This window comes from Chenopodium quinoa, unplaced genomic scaffold, assembly GCF_001683475.1.
Source record: "Chenopodium quinoa cultivar QQ74 unplaced genomic scaffold, ASM168347v1, whole genome shotgun sequence".
NCBI lineage: Eukaryota > Viridiplantae > Streptophyta > Magnoliopsida > Caryophyllales > Amaranthaceae > Chenopodium > Chenopodium quinoa.
Genome location: NW_018745068.1, coordinates 19,005 through 39,848, shown reverse-complemented (window position 1 = coordinate 39,848; position 20,844 = coordinate 19,005). Strand labels below are relative to the sequence as shown.

The 20,844-nt window shown below is 34.2% G+C and overlaps 1 protein-coding gene across 3 annotated transcripts in view; it reads right to left on the bottom strand.

Moving 5' to 3' along the window:
• Positions 1–16,896, bottom strand: part of LOC110709440 (histone-lysine N-methyltransferase ATX2-like) — a 30,921-nt gene extending 14,025 nt beyond the window's left edge. For 2 of the 3 annotated variants that reach the window (XR_002508939.1, XM_021887656.1), the window contains exons 1-21: positions 15,634–16,385; positions 15,469–15,520; positions 15,303–15,377; positions 14,989–15,205; positions 14,491–14,614; positions 14,193–14,297; positions 10,964–11,066; positions 10,473–10,616; positions 10,336–10,383; positions 9,741–9,855; positions 9,596–9,661; positions 9,460–9,521; positions 9,303–9,359; positions 4,797–4,865; positions 4,449–4,647; positions 3,273–3,548; positions 1,645–1,706; positions 1,482–1,559; positions 1,089–1,184; positions 448–551; positions 223–369 (exon numbers count right to left, since the gene is read on the bottom strand). Coding sequence is in view for 1 of the 3 variants with exons in the window: in XM_021887656.1 (XP_021743348.1) it covers positions 228–369; positions 448–551; positions 1,089–1,184; positions 1,482–1,559; positions 1,645–1,706; positions 3,273–3,548; positions 4,449–4,647; positions 4,797–4,865; positions 9,303–9,359; positions 9,460–9,521; positions 9,596–9,661; positions 9,741–9,855; positions 10,336–10,383; positions 10,473–10,616; positions 10,964–11,066; positions 14,193–14,297; positions 14,491–14,614; positions 14,989–15,205; positions 15,303–15,377; positions 15,469–15,520; positions 15,634–16,385 (2,946 nt within the window). In the remaining 2 variants the exon portion in view is untranslated. Of the gene's footprint in view, positions 1–222; positions 370–447; positions 552–1,088; positions 1,185–1,481; positions 1,560–1,644; positions 1,707–3,272; positions 3,549–4,448; positions 4,648–4,796; positions 4,866–9,302; positions 9,360–9,459; positions 9,522–9,595; positions 9,662–9,740; positions 9,856–10,335; positions 10,384–10,472; positions 10,617–10,963; positions 11,067–14,192; positions 14,298–14,490; positions 14,615–14,988; positions 15,206–15,302; positions 15,378–15,468; positions 15,521–15,633 lie in introns of all 3 variants that reach the window. The other variant, XR_002508940.1, reaches the window with a different exon arrangement.
• Positions 16,897–20,844: the final 3,948 nt, after the last annotated feature.

Sequence of the window (20,844 nt, the reverse complement as noted above, 5' to 3'; positions counted from 1 at the left end):
AACAGAACATCTCAAACAAATCATAAGGTAAGTCTTCTTCCCCCCTCCACAACTACATAACTTCCCTACCCACACCACAGAAAATAAAAAGAAAAGAAGGATAAGTCACAACATCTTCAAAGAGTTTATCTTCAGTTTAAACAGTAAAGATCACCATCCAAAGCATTTCAAAGAACAAAAGTTACAAGGGAAGAAAGAAAGTTGGTATGTGCATTCACTTACAGCTCCTATTCTCCCTTCCAATCTATCAGCTCACTGCGAGGAACATATAGCTTAGCAGCCTGCTGCTCAGCTTCAATATCATTAACTACTCCTCGACATCTTTCAGCACCACAATAACATTTAAGTTGCTCATCAATAGAAAAGAACCTGTATCATAAAAACTCAAGCTTACAGGCCGCCAAATAAACAGGATGAATAGCAAAGAAACGAACTCCCAAGTCAAACCTGTAGTCATAAGTCAGTTCCTCCCATTGTTCAATATCTCTTTTCGCAAAAATTATTATATGTTCGTCACCACTAACAGTTATAACTCGGGAGTAACAATTGGGCTGCAAAAAATAAAGCACAATTACAAATCTCAAACAGTCTTGGCATTACTGGATCCAAACAAAAAGGCAATATCACCATGCTTACAGAACAAACACATAACCCTTTACAAAGTTCAAAACCTCAAAACACATTTATCAAGAATTTGTTAATAAGCCTCCCATTTTCCAAGGCCCGTTTTATTATAATTCTTAAACCAGCTTTTGTAAACATGCCAATTGATTGAATGCCTAAAGTAACAATTAATGTATTCGCAGATCATCTCACATAAAACAGAAAGGTGGATAACTGAGCAATTAGTGACATTTTCAATAATAAATATAATGGATAAAATCTTTCAAACTTATGAATGATGCAACACAAATAGCAATTGAGCAAGTTGCAAATTAGACTTATAAAACACTTCCAGTCCATCGCCATTGGTGTTTTATGTGATAATTTTGAAAATTATAAGATACAAAGCAAAGAGCACCAAGAAGAAATAAGAAAATTCCCATGAGCTGGACGGCATTGCATAGAAGAAAGGACAAAATAATTACTTCACAAGAATGGTTTATTAAATGAGCAATACTTCCAGCGCGCGTAGCATCAATGACACGCTCATCATCAATCCTGAACATATAAGTTCCAGCACCCTGCAAAGAAAATCAGTCAAACTGAACGCTAATCTCACACTAATTTAACAATTGAAAATGGCTATAAAGGCACAAAGCTCAAGAAAACTAGTTACAAATAATAGATTAAGACAATAGAAACTCGAAAGAGAAGAGGGAATAATAACTCAGAATCATAGCTAACTCCCCACACAAATGGCAACATGTGGCCATGATAGCGTCAATCTTGTTTCCAAGATGATCAGCATCATACAAACAAATAATTGCCGATTTGAATTAAATCTAAGCGCACAAGTAAAAAGAATCAATTTGACTTACAACTAATGAATTATATATTAAGTGTTCTCTTCGATCAGCCACTGGAGGCCTTACAAGTTCACCGGTATATTCAATCACCTGAATCAAACAGCACAAGTGACTTAATTATCCAGCTAAACTTTTATAAAAGTGAAGAGGCTACAACAAATGTGTGTGTAATTACCATGTCTCCAGCTTTATGTGGCTGCTTTGCAAAGATCCCAAATCCATGTATTCTAGATTTTCCTACAGAAAAATACTAGCAATCAATACAAAAACAAATACAGTTCAACACTACATATTCTCAATTAAAAAAAAATACTGTCAGTGTCCTAACACAAACTACACAAATCCAACCTTTATAAACTAGCACACAAATTAAAACCTCAAGAATTTCAAATCACAAAGACCAGGTAGTCTTGATATAAATCGCAAAGAAAAATGAAGAAAAACAAATTAAGGTAAAAAGTCAAGGAAAATTTATTCAAAAGCTTGTTCAAACAGATTAACATAAAAATTGTATTTCGAAATAGTAAGCTCACGCACTTTAGTATTCTAACATCATATACATGCTTAGCGCTGAATATCAACGAGGCATCAGAGACCTTCACATGAGCATGAAGCCATAAAAAAGTTTGGCCCAAACAAACATACCAATTTTACAGCAATACCATATACCAAGAGCTACTCTAGTACATAAAATAACTACACACGCTGATTAGATGAATTATTTCTCCATTTTCCTGGTTGTACTCATTAACTTGGCACATTTGTCTATGCACAACTTTGACCATTACGAATGTTTATATTATATCTATAAATAGATGATATATTAAGTTGATAGACTGAAAATCCATATTATGACAAATCTAACAAGATCCCTTTCCCTTATTGATAATCAAATATGGTCAAAATGAGGATATGAATAATGAATTAAAGCAATATGGATAAATAGAAAATATTGACAGTACAATTTAAGCATTAAATAAGTGTAGGCCAAATGTCCAACCTCGCCAAACTAACACAACCTAAGATAACCTAACCCAAATCGAAATTATACTTGAAACTAGATTACCCTACTTTCACTTGGCCTGAACCAAACAAACCCAAACCTAAAATCATATTAATTAATTTTTTGTGATAAACCAAATGAAAAGACCAAAATATGTGGCTATAGTAATAGTGATCTTGATGTATTCACGTCAATGAGTGTCAATCACTTTTCACGCTTGCTGATGTATTATTTCAATCGTTAATATCTTTAATTACCAATATGTAAATATTATAAACATTGGATATTAATATAGTATAAATCGAAACGAATCTAATAAGATCCCACATGAATATATTTTTACTTAGATATAAATCATCAAAGCTAATCAAAGTGAAGCAAGTGAATAGTGTAAAGATCAAAGTGTTGCAAGTATAAAAAAAAAATGGAGGAAGTATTATCTTTGCCAAAAAAGTATAACTAATAGGTAGAACAAGCTGACGTACAAGGAAAAGCAGCTACTACAAATTAATCCAATTCCTAGGTTCGAAACTTGTGGCAAGCTTCTTTGATGCCCTATATTTTATCTTTCAAACCCTTGGATATTTGGACTGGAAAACTTATACCACCTCCTCTAAGATAAAAATCCAAGTTCTACCGCTGGCTACATAAATTTTCCTTACCAGAAATCATTAAAATGAGATACCTAGAACTTTTCAGAATACAACATTATAAGAAATGCAGATTTTTCGCAGTGAATGAGCATGGTATCAACACATCGATGAAGTTTACTAAGTGACTCGTGAAACATTTAAACTTACCAAACGCTAATCGTTTCCTAGAAGTCTCCCTCATGTATCTATATTTATCAGCCATCGAAAGTATGCTAGGCAGAGCTTCCTGATTTGAAGATACATTTTGAATCCCTGAAGTTGACTTAGAGCCATTATCCACATTGTCCTCCATTGCCATGCGAGCCAAAATCTCATGTACGTAGTAACAACCAACCAGGTGCGGCATATTAAGCAAAAATGAACGTTTTGCAGCAAGGATTTCCGGTTCTTTACGTCCTCTTCGGGCAGAATAATCATAAGGCTCTGTTCATGATTGCAAAAGAAAATCAAAGTGCAATTGATGAAAACAACCTTAACATAGAAACAAAAACTTAAATAACCCAATACATGAGCGCCACAAAAAAGATATGATGTTGAGCAACACGCCAACACATTAAAACATATTAGAAAGGTCCAAAAAATTGCAACAAATTTGACTTATACAATTGTCTAAACTCTAACTCTCTAAGGTAATGTGATGTGTAATTTAATGGGCTCTTCAGAAAATTTCAAGAAATTCGAGGATATGAAGCTATTTAATCTAACCAAGACTAAATAACGACTGAGTTGGTAGCTTTCTCAGCAAATATCATATGCAATTCTCTTGCTAAAACAATTCATACGAATTGATCAAATATAACTCAAAACTTCTCGAACTTCATTAATGAAAATAAAGACTACTTATTGGCAAAAATCCCATGTTGTTAGGATAACCAAAAGATAAAATAAAAAATAAATAAAATATAAATACTCCCAAATAGCAAAATATATATCTTCTAATAATATTAGAAAATAATATCTTATCAATATTACTAATTTTACTACAACCCTAATTCGATTAATCATGCATAACTCTTGGATTGACGCCACTCAACCTCATGATTAATAGAAGACTCAACAAAAATAAATAAATAAATAAATATAATAAAATGATGATATTGATGCCTTGGAATTGCATCATACTGCGACAGAGAGCATACATGTCATTGATACTATTGTATTTTGTCTATAAAGATCTCTCAAAAGAAAGGTCAGAAATGAAGAACTCCCATTTATCCAAGACTTAAGTACGGCGTAAAAACAAAAAAAGTTGACTTCAGAATTCTGAATAGTAACTGTCAAAAAAAATCATAATTTCCAGATACCAGATATGCAGTAACCTACCACAGCGCGCACAGCCAGATTCATTAGATGGGGGGATGTAGCTCAATTGCTGGCAAGACTTCTTCCCATTTGCCTCATCCACGATTGGACGGTCATTAGATGGCTGCTTATGTCTTTTGCAGAAGGAAAATAGGCGAATACACTGTTCCTCCTCATCTTCATCTACAGAAATGAGATGAAGTTTGTCTTCATCTTCAAGCTAAGCAAAATGATACCCAACAGAAGTTGCAAAAGTAAAATTACATGAGCTTTATTTCTGATGTTAAAAAGAATTAGAAAGCATTCCAGAAGAGGCTTCTAATAGCATCCTCACAAAGCAACCACTAAAACTAACAAAGTAAGATATACCTCAGCACAATAGCCAGAAACACGTGCACAGAGTGGATGATATGCAACACGGCAGGTGTTGTTAGAGCACTGAAATCAAATGGCCAAAATTTCGTAAATTTCATAGTAAGAAAAAATGACAGATGTCCTCCAAATAAGAGTCAATATTAGGCCCATAAGCAAAATGCAATATTAAGTCAATTGGCAGAGATAAGAATTGGGACACAAAGGAAAAAAACAACAAGAATGACAAAAATGGTAGCCCATAGCTTGTTTTTCTTGCCCGTGCTTTAAAAAGAGAAATAAGGATACACTTTGAAGTACAACTACAAAAACAGAGAACAAGATGCCTTCTCTAAAGTAATCAAACAGTCACAAAATTTCTCCTTTTGCTAAAATTTTAAAAATTTGACACTCATAGAATACAGGTGAGACGTCAGAAACGTGTAGAGCAGAAATCACCTGTGAATGTTACTGTCATACCATAATTAAGCTAAAAAATGTTCCATATTGTAGCCTTTTATTTATCTGTTACACTGCACATACATTATTTCCCTACTACATGTATAATGATGGAGCAATCCCATAATTCACAACATTAACCTCATTCAAAGAGCTTAATCAGAGTTGTTCAGCAAAAATCAGAAGCAAAATTGTCTCATCCCGGTTAAACCCTATTAGGTGGACACTCTGGAACAGTCATACAAAAAATTGGGTATTTCACCATTCCTTACATTATATTTCAAACATGGAGACAGGCAATGAACATCCCCCCCCCCCATCCCCCTTCCTCTCAATATTTATTCTGTCACCTGACGTATGTTACCCTGCTTCGACACAAGTTAGGATTCATACCCAGGTTGGCATGACCCAACACCTATCCAAGTATGGAATCCATACCAGATCCAAAAGATCAGTCAGACACGGTATGACAAAATAAAGGGAGATTGCAAGAGGAAGGACTCAATTCAAGTATTTCGATTTAGTTTATTAGCCCTAGGTCTGTATATTTTGGGGGGTAAAATCCAAAAAAACCAATGTGATTTTTTACAATACTAGGGGTTCCAATGCGCATGGTAAAATCTAAACAGACCAATGTGATTTTTTACAATACTAGGGGTTCCAACGCGCACGATGAGCGCGATACAGCTAGATCTTTTAGAAGAGTTTTCGTAGTTGGCGTTATGTTTAATGGCCCTTTGCATGGTATTTTGTTGTAACTATTTATATAGCCAGATTGTAATGGTGATTCTTGTTTGCTATGCATTGCTCATTGTACACATACCACAATTGATGAATAGGAAATTTTACTAACATTTGCGTTTTATATAGTACTCATACCACTATTGAGTGCTTGTACCTATATACCATAAACTACTCAAAACAACATTTAAAAGGTGAGAAATACCAAAGGTAAAAATGAAACTTCCTTGGAAGATATATGGAATACATCAAGCCACAAACACAAATTAAATACACAACTGATCCTACTCAAAACTATCTCTATCACTTTCCCTAAGGTGATATTTTGAGACTTTAAGTATACAACCATTCTTCCAATCACCAAATGATGTCTAAGGCAAACTCAAGCCAAACAATTGTCAATCCCTCATAATTTGTATTGTTGTCCAACCTTTTTGCTATGTCCTGGCAGATGGGATATATTGAACAAAGCTAGAAAAAAAATTACCATATATTAGTATATAAGAAAATTGTGCTCAAGCTCAACTTTACCTGATATCTAACCTTAAATCTCTTACCATTTCATGAAACGTTGGTGGCTACTTATCTTTCAGTAAGCTAACATTAGGATATAGTTTCCTTTTCTTTGCAAACAATCTATTGTTTTGATATTGGCCTGTCTCTTCCCATCTCCCTGAAATTTAAATTAATCTTGGTGGAGAGTTTATGAGGGCACTCAAAAGACACTTCAAGAATTTTGTCAGTGATATCGCGTGTGATTCTTGGTCATCTGGCTTACTAATACTGATGATATGGAAGAATTGGAGGGTATAAGGGAGAGGAATTGGAGTAAAAAGGGGAAATGGGCACTTACAGAGAAACAAAGAGGTAGTGACGACGCATTGCATAAATCACTTCATCACACTGATATACAGGACTAAAGGAGATAGCCAATAGGGAAAATAGGGTGTTTGAGTGGTTAAGATCCATTGAACATTCCTTACGCATTGCATAAATCTCATCATCACAATGATTTCCAGTAATCATCTTTTTCATGTTGTTAGGGATTGTTGACGATGCCCCAACCCCACTACTCACCTTCACAGCCCCCTCGCCCAAACCCTAAAAATAAAATCCCAATTAATTTCAACAAAGAACAACAATGACGCTTCTCCATTCAAAATTAACGCTTTTGTATAAATCAGGAAAAATTAAAACAATAAGAGGGAGAAAAGCTACCTGGAAAGGCTGCAGGCTGTTATAGAAACCATAATTTTTACCTCCGACTCATCAAAAAAACCCCATAATTTACCCCAACTTAATTGTAGATTTACAGAAACAAAAATCTAGGCTAGAAAGTGACCATATAGAAGGAGAAGATGAATTAGATGATGAAAGATGAGAGGGTGTGCCATGGAGGAATTGGAGAAAGAGAAAACGAATGGAAGAAATGTGATTGAGACTTGAGACAAGATGAACCAGACAGAGCTCAACAGAAGAGAGAGGGGAAAGGTTTCAAAATTTTAATGGGGGCAAATAAGTAAAATAACATTTTAGAAGTATAATTGGAAACACACTATTCATAAGAGTATAGTTATACTTTTTATAAAGGGATAAATTACACCAATGGTCTTCCCTTGAGTCATGACGCTTGGTGAACCATAGGAACTGACATGCTTATTGCAAACTCCACAATAAGTCTGTTCAACTTTCTCTTTCTAGTAGAATAGAGATAAAGTCTGTGAAAGTGGAAAGACTAGAAACCCAAATGAAACTTTTACTGTTATAATTTTTTCTCCTGTTTTCATACTATTTAGTATTTACACCTGCACTCTCCCTTTCTTTTCTTATTTAAATAAACTCTTCAAGTCATTGGTAACCTTATCCAAGAGAAAAAGTCTCATGTAGTCATGAAAATTGCTTTTGAATTTCTTATACTTTTTTATTTTGACTCTGGAAAACAAACAAAATAAACTAACTACTCCCTCTGTTTTTTTTAATATGTGCTTCATAGTGACATGAACCACATGCCAATGCAATAATTTGACCAACAATATCTTTAAAAATCAATAACTATAGATTATAACAATTGAATATTAATATATCTTTAATTATCAATAACTATAGATTATAACAATTGAATATTAATAATCTACTCATTAAGACAATTCCAACAAGTAACTATAAGACTATTTTTTCTTATGTATACTTCACAAACATTGGTCAAAGTACGTCTAATAAATAGTGCCAAAACTCCCAATGGGGCACTTTAAAAAACAGAGGGAGTACAAATCATCCTCAAAAGTAAACGCAAGACGGATTGCTAGCTGAGCCCGGTTATGAGCATCTGCCACCAATTCCCTATCAACCTTGCGAATAGTACAACAGTCAAAAAGCTTTCCTTTGTTGTAAATTTCCTGAATCGTCCACCTATTTCTTTTACAGTTCAACAGCACTTTATTTTTATATTTTTAAAACAATCACCATATCTCTATGCCTGTGTCTTAGATTAGGGCATGCCGACAGGGTCTCCATAAAGTAAAATTCTAGCTTTGTTGGTCCGACACTATGATATATACTCTTGTCCTAACACCCATACCCATGTTTGAGTAACATAGCACTGAACTGAGCCATTATTCCTATCTCTCCCACTCGTTCTTCTACTACTAATTAGTAGTTTTCACCAATCCATAAGAAAATCAAATGACAGATAAGTGATCACTACCCTGTTAGCATAATGGCTTCCTAGGGGAAGTCAGTCAGCACTCCACATATCCAATTAATGCAGGATCCACACTAGATAATAGCTGTAGCTGATACTTTACCAGAATATTACCCGTACTTGTTTTGAAGGTTGCGCGAAAAAATATAAGTTTCCAAGGTCAAAATCAGAAAGAATAAAAAAACCAAAACACACCTATTGATTCCTTACAGACGCATAACAACTTAACACATTAGCCTGCTGTCTTGAAGCTGCCTCAATTCCCACATTCTCAAATAGTGTATTTTTTTCCAAAAAAAAAAATAAAAGGAATACTCCTTCCATCTCAATTTACTTGCCTATAGCCATTTGCAGAGGAGTTCATTCAGGTGAGAAAAAAAGAGGAAAACAAATAGCTTGAGTGCGGAACCTAACCCAAGAGAAAAAGTAGAGAAAAATTTTCTAAAAAGGAAATGGGGCAAGCAAATTGCGATTGCCCAAAATGGACAAGTAATAAGGGAGTAATAAAATATAATCCCAACTCCTTTTCAGCATCATAAAATATATTCTACTCATTACTTAGAAATGTTAAAAAAGTTTATGATCAATAATATTTGAAAAATACAGCATAAACCCGCTTTTACCTGGATGCAAGCTCCATAAGGGATATGACAAATACTACAAATGAGCTTCCAGCGGTCCTAAAAGGAAAAGGCCTCAAAGAAAGTTAGCAGTAGAAAAGCATTATTGCATCCATGCATGGGCATCCATACTATAAAGCAAATACGTAACACTAACTACCTTATTAATCCTGCTGACGCCATCGATGGGCTCCATCTTCTTGATATCAGATAAGCACGTTTCTGTAAGGTTATAATATGGTCAAATAGGAGGAAAAAAAATGCAGAAAGAGCAAGACACATATGCACAAACGAACCAGGAATCCAGATAGCACAAGCTAGATGAGCCCAATGACCATCAGTTGTAGGCTTCATAGCTCCACCTATATAGGGTATCAATTACGAAATTAATATGTGACAGTCATGTGTTTATTTAACCATCTTCAATGCAGCTATATGTACCTACAACAGGGCAGAGACGACAAGGTGGAGTAGATTCAGGTGCACCAACTCGACACAGATTACACAACCAAAGTCTACCATCAACAGACTCCTCCCCGTAGCACCTGGCATGAACCTGAGAAAGAAGCATGCTATCATAAACTTTCAATTCAAAAGAATTTCCATGACAACTAGAGACGTTCAGGCCTCAAGGTATGCTTGGAATGAGGAATAATTGATATAACAAATTTGGGGGTATATCATGTAGCTTTTTGGGATTGGAATTAATATAAAAATTCTGTAAGGGTAATACATACCCCCGTAACAGGGGACCTATACCCCAACACCCCCCCCCACCCTTCAAACATAAAAATTTCTACCTCCCATATCCCATCTCAATCATCTCCACTATGCTCCTATCAACACCACCCTCAACCTCGATCCCCATGAGTCAAACAACCTTCTAAATCTAACTAAATATTCCAGGCAGACCGTTAAACGGAACAAGCAAATGGACATATGCTAATGACTATGTGCAAATTACATGCATATTAGTAGTATCAGGCCAGAAATAAAGATGGTCAAAGGGATAAGCGATAATCTAATGGATGCTCACCATCATTCTGCATTTATCACACTGCAGGAACAAGTTGTTCTCGTACTCCTATATAGAATAGAACATCATATTACCACATTGCGATAGATAATAAAGTCGGAAGGATAGATTAAGAATTTACTGATTTAGTTCCTCACCTCATCCATGTGGCACACATTGCATCTATCAAGATCTTTCCAATTGATACGAATAGGCCAATAACCACTGGGCATGTTCTGGAATCTTTCAGGCAATAGTTTACGTGAAGGGAGTTTAATTGGCCCTTTTGAAAATGAAAAAACCTGCCAATACCATATATTAATCTTAAGCCATTCAAATGTTGCATTCAAATATTAAAGAAGACAAAACCAAAAAAAAAACATTTAAATACAACTGATTTCTTCAAAAACTTTTAAACAAAAACCATAAAAGATAAGTGTGACGCAAGATATTCACATATTGTTTTGCTGTGTACAACTTCTGCAGAGTGTAATTTTAATACTATATCACCTAAACTATACGATACTGTTCATCATCAAAAATGTTAAGATTAACATTTCCACATTTCAAAAGCTTTGAATAAGAAATAAACCAACTGACATGATGCTAAGTAAACCGACAGAATTAATTTATAAGGATCAGTAGTTACCTCATCCTTCATTGAAGCTTCATCTGAATCAACAGTTTGAACATCCATGGATACACGTTGCATGTTCAACATGCTTTTAGGAAGTTTCTGCACATTCAAGTACCTGATAGAACAGTATGTCTGCAAGCTTAGTATGATTACTAAATGTCTCATTAACTAGGACCAAAAGACTACATAAGTAAACTAACTAATGATAAGAAGCAAAAGGATCATCAGTAGACAAGGAGATCTTAAGTATCGGTACTTTGGTGCTATGAGAAGATCTAAACAAGACAGAGGGAACAATCACAAGCCAGTATATTTCAGCATAAAATTTAGGTTTAGTCTAAGACAGAAAATTTATTTAGCTAAATCATACGTGAGCTACACCTCAAAAGAGGAAATTCAAAAAATATATATATATAATAAAATACAAGTGAACAACATTAACTCACACAACAAGAGTAACTCCATATAATCAGGCAGTATCCGAAAAGATATGATTTACAGAATTTGAAACGTAACACATAGTACCAAACAGGTTTCCCACTTCATACCATCTAAAATTGCAGTCAAAACGTAAGTATTACCCCTAATAGAATCAAGAAAATCAATGAGTAAGCTAGATAAAGATGCAGAATACAGAGAGAACTGCAACATTATACAGCCCAAGAAGGCTTCCAAATAATGATACAGGAAACAAAAATGCGATCATTTATTTTTTTTTTAAGAAAAAAATTACATTGAAGGTTTTCCATATGATTCAGATGCAGCACAACAAAAGGTCTAATATTAGAACATGGAAATTTGGCATGAAGAATAGGCAAGCAGCAAGGTAATGATATTGCATTACTTTTAAGGAATACATCCACTCCCTGCAAGAGATAGTAAGCAATGATGCAAATGTCTTCCTTCTACACTAGAACTTTTAAAATGCTTCTAAACTCAATAGAGGGTTTCCAATTGAATAGACAAGGCAATAGAGTGGAAAAGATGCTCCCGATATCTTAACACAGGACCAGTTTTCTTCTACAGTCATTTCCTAGTAGGCCTACAAATGGATATCATGCAATTTGGCATCTCATTATATGTGAATCTCCAATAACAGTAAGGAAAATATATGTAATTACAGCTGAATATTTAATTATCATAAAAGAAGATTTCTCATCATAGGTGATTCTCCAGACTAGGAAAATTTGGAAAAACGTAAGTCTATATCTAAGAGAGTGAACAACAAATAGATAAACAGGAGTATAATTAACATAAAGGCACACCCACGAGAATAGGATAGCTAAGTGAACCAACAGATGCAGGCAAACAAAATAAATAAATAAATAAATAAAGCAACTATTGCAAAAAATTTTGACATCAAAAGTGACCAAATAACCAAAGGTTAAAACACAGAATGGAGAATATGAAATTTCAAATCAACTAACTAAATCTTAAGACTACGAGAATCTACCAGAAACAACCTATGCTAAGAGACACAGACAGCTTCGCAGCACAACAAACACAGTCCAAGCAGATGAATGCCATATCCACAGATACATTAATCCCATAATGTATAAACTTGGTTAAAATATAACAATTGTGGAAATTAAAACTTCTAAAAATAAAGCCACCAAATGAGATCATGAAGCAGAATTAAACATTTTACAAAACTACTCGAGAGAAAACAAAATTATTATAGCTAGAGAAACTGAAGGTTTGTTTTCCCCAGGGCTCACCCCACCCATCATCCACCTTACCCAGGAACGAACAAAATAGGCTTTGCAAACCTACAAAAGTAATAATTATATATGCCAGAAACACAAATCCCACTCCAAATAAATTAATAGGATTGAAAAAGAAAGGAATGATACATAAACTTCCATATAGAATGTATACATTTAAATTACATTGACTTATTACTCAAATTGCAGGAAGGTCCCTTAATACTTTCTAAATCAATAAAACGCACCTCACCAAAAAAAACGAAAAAAAAAAAACAATACACTGCAGATCCAAGGGATACACAAAGATAGAGTTGTACCCCTATAAATTTTCAGAAAGAACAATCATATGATTTTAATCTGTAGTCATTTTTCTTATCTTTAAGTTTCCATGCTGGTAAGAGAATCGAACTTCAATGCATGAGCTCTGTGACAGCATGCAAGGTTTGTTGCTCCAACCTTTTTAGCTCCATTTTCACTATTCTCTGCCAGATTGCCCCTTATAATTAGAAACCCACTACTTTGTAAATACTACGTGTATTATATAATATCTCTAGAATCTCTGGTGGGAAATTTCTAGCAGCGTTTTACTACTTTACCTCATTTCCATCTTTCAGTGTGGTACTTTTAGTCAAACCTTTTCTTTTTGTAGATTTTTTTTTTCCTTCACATACACTATTTCAGTTTCCCAATTGACTTAGTTTTAGAAAAAAAAACATTTCATTAAAATATTTAGATGTTTAATCCTATAAAGACTCATTACAACTTTAAATTAATTTTGGGGTTTAAGTTATTCTAGCACTTTCTAAAAAAAAATGGTGTAGAGTGAGTCATTAGTTCATTACACAGAAATGGGATTTAGTCACAAGTCTTGGGTAGCATCCTCCAAAATATTAACCAATTGACCAAGTTGACATACATTTTTAAGTTATGTACATTTAATTTTAAATTATCAAATATACATTTTCTAGCTATACACAGAAAAGAGATAAATTGTTACCTTAATAGTTCTAGTCACTCATTTATTGCAAAGCCAGACATATTTTATATGGTAAATTAACCAAACCATTTTAATTAGCTTATATAAATCAACAGTTACCAATTGATTTTGGTGCATCCAACACCGTAGACGTTGGCAAGAAATGTATTTTAAAACCAACTCTCTTTTTCTTTTGGACAAATTTTTCTTGTCATGTATTTTTTTTTTTTGTTTAGACAAATTTATCTCGTCATGTATTTATTTTAAAACCAATTGTTTCTGAATTTCAGGATTTACCACCAATACACCAAGTAATCAAGCTACAATACAGATAGGCATAACGTAGTCGTACATAAATTATGCAACAACCTAATACATTTGTATCAAAAAAAAAATCAGGCCATGTTAGCAAGACATAGTCAGTTAATGAGGATGAACTATGTTGCTAAGAAAAAATATTGTCTCTAAAGGTACAGAAACAGATAGAGAGAAGAAGAGAATTTAATCACTACCTTTGAAATAAGAGAGAGAGAGAGAGAGAGAACTGGCAAAAACTTACGATTTTGCTTCTTTCAAGCTTCGAAGAAAGCGTGTGGACTTGCACTTCAAATGAAAACAAGAAAGCAGTCCTTTTACAAAGGATACTATCTGTTTCACCTGTATTCTGATTGTCAACAAGAAATTCTTAGGAACATATTAACTCAGTAACAACAAAAAATTCCTGCAAACTATATTCTACTTCCTCTGTGTAAAAAAATTGCAACACTTTGCCCAAAAAGCTCTCACATAATTAGTCAAAGTGTTACAATTTTTTAGAAACGGAGGAAGTAATCATTAGAAAAAGAGCAAAAGCCAACCTTGCAAAATCATGAGTTCCAAAGAATTGCACAGGAATTGATCTTTTTCCAGAGCTGTTGTTCAATCCTTTGCGGTCACGAACAAGTGATTCATCACTAATGACAGCAGGCCACATTGCATGACCTGAAAGAAGATAAATTAGCACAAGATAGTCTGCAAAAATTGAATAACAAGAATGCATATTTGCACATGAAGGGTCAGCAGCAGCTGTTGTTTATTATTTCACGTAACGCTGTGCAAACTTGTGTTTTTTATAATACTGTAAGCATAAAACTGTATACACGAGATGATTTACAACTACATAATACAAAATGGTGACAGTGCAATTCAAATGCAAGCTTCTTCTCTTTAACTTCAACACAAGGTACTACCTTTTAGTCATTGAAAATAGATCCATCAAAGATACGAAGTCCAGAAGGACATAACATAAGTCAATACAGCTCCTTATTTTTCAATTAGCTCATACCATTTCATATAAATCTTAGTAGCTTACTCACCTGTAAGTTTTGCCCAAATTATATCCCCGGGCTCAAGGTCTCGACTCTCATCCACACTAGCAGCCAAACCCATCAACTGACTGTAATCAGGATCATCGTCAGCCGTATATTCTTTCCCTTTAAGGTTTTTGTTCTGCATTTCCTCTCTTGACATATAAAATTTTATCTGTTCTTGTGATAAAATCAGCTCTTCTTCATCACCGTCCTCATACTTAATCTGCAATTAAATTTGTATACATGCATTACAGAAATCTCCAACCAATATGAAAAACACCTCGACCAAAAGTAAACAAATAATAGTGAAAAGAACATACATTGTGCTTTTTCGATACCGCATCATAGCCAGATACAGACCCTTTATACCATACATCATCCAATGGCCAATAAACCTACATTGAGCACAAAATTAAGATTCTTTTCCATTTTCATTCAACCCTACTGATTCATCAAATCACACAAGGAATAAAATAATCAACTTGCCTGGCATTTCAAGCCAATAAATACCATAGGATCAACACCATCAAAAGTTAACCTGGCGCATAATACAGTTCATATCAAACTAAAGTAAAAATCCTCATAAACATAAACAAACACATAAATAGATTATGATCTCAAAAGCCTCAAATTAGAGAAGAAACAACATACAGGAACCATTTTTTCGCCCGAGAATCATTGTTATTCTTTTGATTAGCCGAAGAATTTTGCTTCCCTTTCTTTACAGCAGATTTATTAGAATTTACATTGTACTGAAACCGCGATTCCCTTAATCTGGGGCCATTCAACCTACACAAAACACTCGAATCCACCCCTAATTTCACAAGCTCCGAATTCCCGAGTCGCCTTTTCTTATTCGGAAACCCCACAAACACATCCCCAACAAAACCCTCATCCTCAACCGGCTCCTCTTTCACCACAATTCCCTCCCCCTCACCGTCCAATTTCTCCACCTTCGAATCACAAAGCCGCAACGACGAATTCTTCTTTCCCCGGCGAGAATAAACACGGATCACCTGCGACGAATCCGATAACAATTCTCCCTTAACTTCCTTACTAACCCCTTCCTTCATCCCCTCCTTCTCCTCCCCTTCCTCTAACTGATGACAAATATGATCGCCCAAGCAGTCGTCAATTAGGGTTAGCTTTCGAGCTCGAACCTTCTTCGAAACAACATTGGAAGAACCACTAGCACTAACACAAGGCGAAGTAGCGGAGTAAACATGGCGAAGAGGAAGAAACCTGATTGGAGTTCCGGCATAATGATTATCGATATCTTCAGCACACCCCAATTTCTGCGAATCTGGTAACTGTTCCTGCTGCTGCTGCTGCTGCTGCTGTTGTTCGTGATTTTGTTCATGGCAATTTTCCTGCATCAAGGTTTGCGACGCAGGAAACGCCATTGAAGAAGAAGAGGAGAGAGAAAAGGAGGATGAAATAGTGAGTGAGAATGTTAATTTAGGGTTTGAAATTGGGGATTTGGGGGTGTTTTGGAGGGATGAAGATTTGAGATTTTCGGCCAAAAAACTTCCGTTTTCCCGCCGTTTGGAGAGCGTGCGACTGAGTGAGTGAAGATGTTAAGAGAGAGAAAAAGAGGGGGTTTTGATGTTGGAGATTTTGCGGATTCTAATTTATACCCATCTAGTTACATGTGTGTCATTGTTTTTTTTTTTTTTGTTAACAAAATGGATTTGGAATTTTGACATTGCTACCACTGAAATGACCTCTTCTTTCATATTTGGTACCTGTTTAAATTTTTATTTTATTTTACTATCACCCAAATCCCAAAATTATAGATATCACTACTTGTTGCCTTATGTCGTTATTGTTTCCATTAGTGGAGCTCAACCACCGTCCAGTCACCCTTACTGCCATCATACAGCCACTCCTCCCTCCTCAACCACCGTCACTACTAGCCCCTCTCCTCGTTCTAGCGCCAAACCCATTCGTTAAAACCACCCTAAATGGGTTTTAGGGTTTTGTTTTCACCCGTTTAGGGTGGTTTCGGGGTAGTGTGGGCGGGGGAAATAAAGGAGGTGGGGTCGCCGGCATCGGGGGAATGTTTAGGCGTCGGCACGGGCGACGGAAGCCGGTACAGGGAGGGGGAGGGTGGCTGACGGGGAGGGGGAGGTGGCTGGGAAATAATTTATTTATTTTTTTAGTAATAATGGGCCCCACTTAACGGAACCCTAACGAATTCTGTTAAGTGGTGGCAATAACTATAATTTTGGGATTTGGGTGGTAGTAAAATAAAATAAAAATTTAAACATGTAGCAAATGTGAAAGAGGGTCATTTTAGAGGTAGCAAATGTCAAAATTTTCCTATGGATTATTTGTTTTTAGATTTATCTCAACGGTTTGACTTTTACATTATTTATCTATATTATAAATACATCAAAATTTAGTAAAAAAAAAAAGTAAGTTCTGTAAAAATAAGTTAGTTCAATAAAAAGCAATAAATTTTAAGAAAAAATATAATAGAAATTCAATAAAAAGAATTTTAGTTCAGCAAAATTAATTTCAGTTTAACAAAATTATTTCAATTCAACAAAAATAAGGTGAAATAAACGGGTTCAAGTACTTAAAATTTTTGAAAAATATTAATTCGTACTATGGTATAATACATGTTAATGCACTTGTTTGACTTTAAATATATATAATTAATATTGTTTTTGTATAAAAAAAATTTAGTTATTAATAAAATATAAGAAAAAAATAAAAAATTATATTATGAAACTTTATATTAATACCTATTTGACAACATATTTCGTGATAGAATTTTATTTTAATATGGGTCAATCATGTCTGGAACGGATGAGTAAGTTTATTTACTGAAATACTAGAGAAATTATTGATATTGTTGGTATTTATTCGTAGGAGTGAGCACAAATCGGATATTCGATATTTGGGATATCCTATATCCGAATTCGATTTGAAAATTGTTTGATTATGATATTTAAAAATTTTCAACCGAATATATCGGATATTCGATATCCAAAATATTAGAGTGATTTCCCAAAATAATATAATAAAATAAACTAATTCCTTATATACATTGGTTTAAAAACTATCTCTCACAGTACCGTCCGCGCAGGCTCGATTTTAAGGTTCGATTTTTACAAGTATAAAACCACTAACATTGTTGGCGGTTTTAACTAATATAGAACCTCTGATGATATTAGCGGTTCTTTAATTTAAGTAAAATCTCTAATACCATTAGCGGTTCCATATTATAATCTAGCCAAAACGAAAGCTAAAGTAAATGAAGTAGCTTCAACTATATAGAACCTCTAATACTATTAGCGGTTCTATGCATATTAGCGTATTTATATATAGAACCGCCAACATTATTAGTGGTCTTATCCTGTCAAATTCCAAATCTAGGAATCGATCCTATACATGGATGGTATTGTGGGAAATAATTTTTAAATCGACTTATATGGGGAATTAATTTTTATTTTATCATTATTCAAGGAAATTCTTTGGGAAACAAACCCAATGTTTATATCGACTTATATGGGGAATTAATTTGTATTTTTATAATTTTTATATAAAAATTTTTGTAAGAAAATGAAAAACAAACCCAATGTTTTGGGGATTTTAGGAATATCTCTTGGGAAACAAATCTTCAACACAACCCTCTCGGCTCGAACACGTCATAAATAATTGGTGTATTTATAGGGGTTGGAGTGCATGTTCCGTAAGGTTTTGTATCCTAAAAAGGCGTGTTCTTATTGGCTGTTTAATGCTAGGATTGTGCCATCATGTTGCAATTTTTTGGGATTAGCCTAGCGTTTTCGACTTTTGGGATGCAATCCTTAGGTACTTTTTCTACTGCCACGTGTTGGACTATGATTCAATCCCTTGTGCATAACCATGGGACATGTGTCAGCTTCAGATATGTCCACATGGCAGCATAGCATTGTACGCGTATATGATGAGTCTATTTTATATATATTTTTATTCCCCGTCCCACGGTCATATTTGTGTTTATTTGAGGTTTGCAAAGCTTTTTTTATTACTAATATACGTTTCCTAGTGTTTTTTGTAGAGTTGGTATTATTTTGTAGGAATTTGCAGATTTATGATAATTCCCGAGCTTATTGATCCGCTATGAAAATATTGGAGTTTGATCGTATTTTATGGCCGTATATTTGAAGCCCAAGTCCGAGCTAGATAAATTTAGTTCGGTGATTAAGGGCTCGGTTCGTTTGAAGTACTAATTTTTGTTGCAAGTCCAAGTTAGATTAAGAAGAAGGAAATTGCGGACCGAGCAAAAAGGCTCGAAATCAAAGTTGTCGGGCGAGCTGTCAGTTTGCTTCATCATAGTGGGCTTGTTGTTAAGGCCCACTTGGATTTGTTGTGTCGGTGAAGACCATTATAAATAGGCGGTAGTAGTACATAGGTTGGAGAGTTTTTTTAGCTTTATTAAATTATCATGCTTTTAGATTTGTTTTAGGTAGCAGCTTTTAGATTATTTTATTAAGTATACTTTGGTCTTTCTTGGATTAGCTTCCATTAATTAGTTTGGTAAACTTTTGTTATTAGCTTTTACGCACTATTATAACTTCCATTAGTTAGTCGGTTTTGATTACTGAATATTGTTATTTTCATGATTAAGTTAGACTTTTATTTTGCTGGGTATTATGACCTTGTAGTTACGTAATTTTTATGCTTTCCCATCACTTATTGTTTTTGATATTTTTATTATTTTATTGTTTCTTCTTTTAATTATGCTTTATTTAATTGCTTTGATTAGTTTAATTTTAAGTATGTGTGGGTAATTTATTTCTAGGGTTTGTGGGGGATCCATAAATAATATGAAGGGGTAATTTATTATTGTTGACTGTCAATGCTTGATTGATTTCCTATTGATTGATTTAATGCTATGCAATTAGATTTGGCCAGATTTAATTGTATGAGTTATGCAATATTAATTCGAGATTCGAGAGATGAGAATTGATGTTTAGGCTTAGTTTCAATGGGCAGGTTAATTTATAAATGGTTAAGTCAAAATTCGTGAGATGCGATTTAATACCGGTAGATTAATTATGTGATTATAATACGTAGCGAAAGCCCTTTATGATCTGATTAATTGATGCATTGATGATTGATTATTGTGTTTTACCCTGGAATATTATTTATTGGTGAACCTATAACCTAAGCCTTTTAATATTGTTTTCCTCCCTTATTTAATTTGCTTTAGTTTAGTTATTAGTTTAATTCTCACAAAAACAATTTGGTTACTTGATAATTTAGATTGTATTAATTAATTAGGAATAGAAAGACATGTTTCTCTGTGGATTCGACCCTACTTCCCTATCTATATTAGTTAGTGGTTTTAGGAATTACTTTTGATTAGGTGATACGACTTTAGCCTGTCATTATAGGAGGGTAAATTACCCTGAAAGTTGTTTGGATCCTTTATCCGAAATCCAAAAATTAAAATTTGAATAGGTATCTGAAATCTGAAATTTTCAGATTTGATTTCCAAAAATATCGGATTGGATGCGAATCGAATCTTCGGATATTCGGATAGTTTTGCTCAACCCTATTTATTTGGAAAGATATTAGAGAATAAAAGAAAAAGATTTTTTTACTTTTAATTACTACTTAGAAGAGCCAAAATTGTCTTTTACCACCCAAACAAATACGAAGTAAATGTTTTGTTTTACCACTATAAATTTGTTAGTAGGCTTTGGGGTTTACACTTTAACGTTTCCCTTTTATTTCACCTTCATTTCCACGATTTCCCCCTCTTTTACTTCAATTCACACACAAATCAATCTTATTAACTCTCTCTTCTTTAGTTCTTAAGACACATAAATTGAAGCTTTCAACAATGGAGGTTTGTGCCAATTT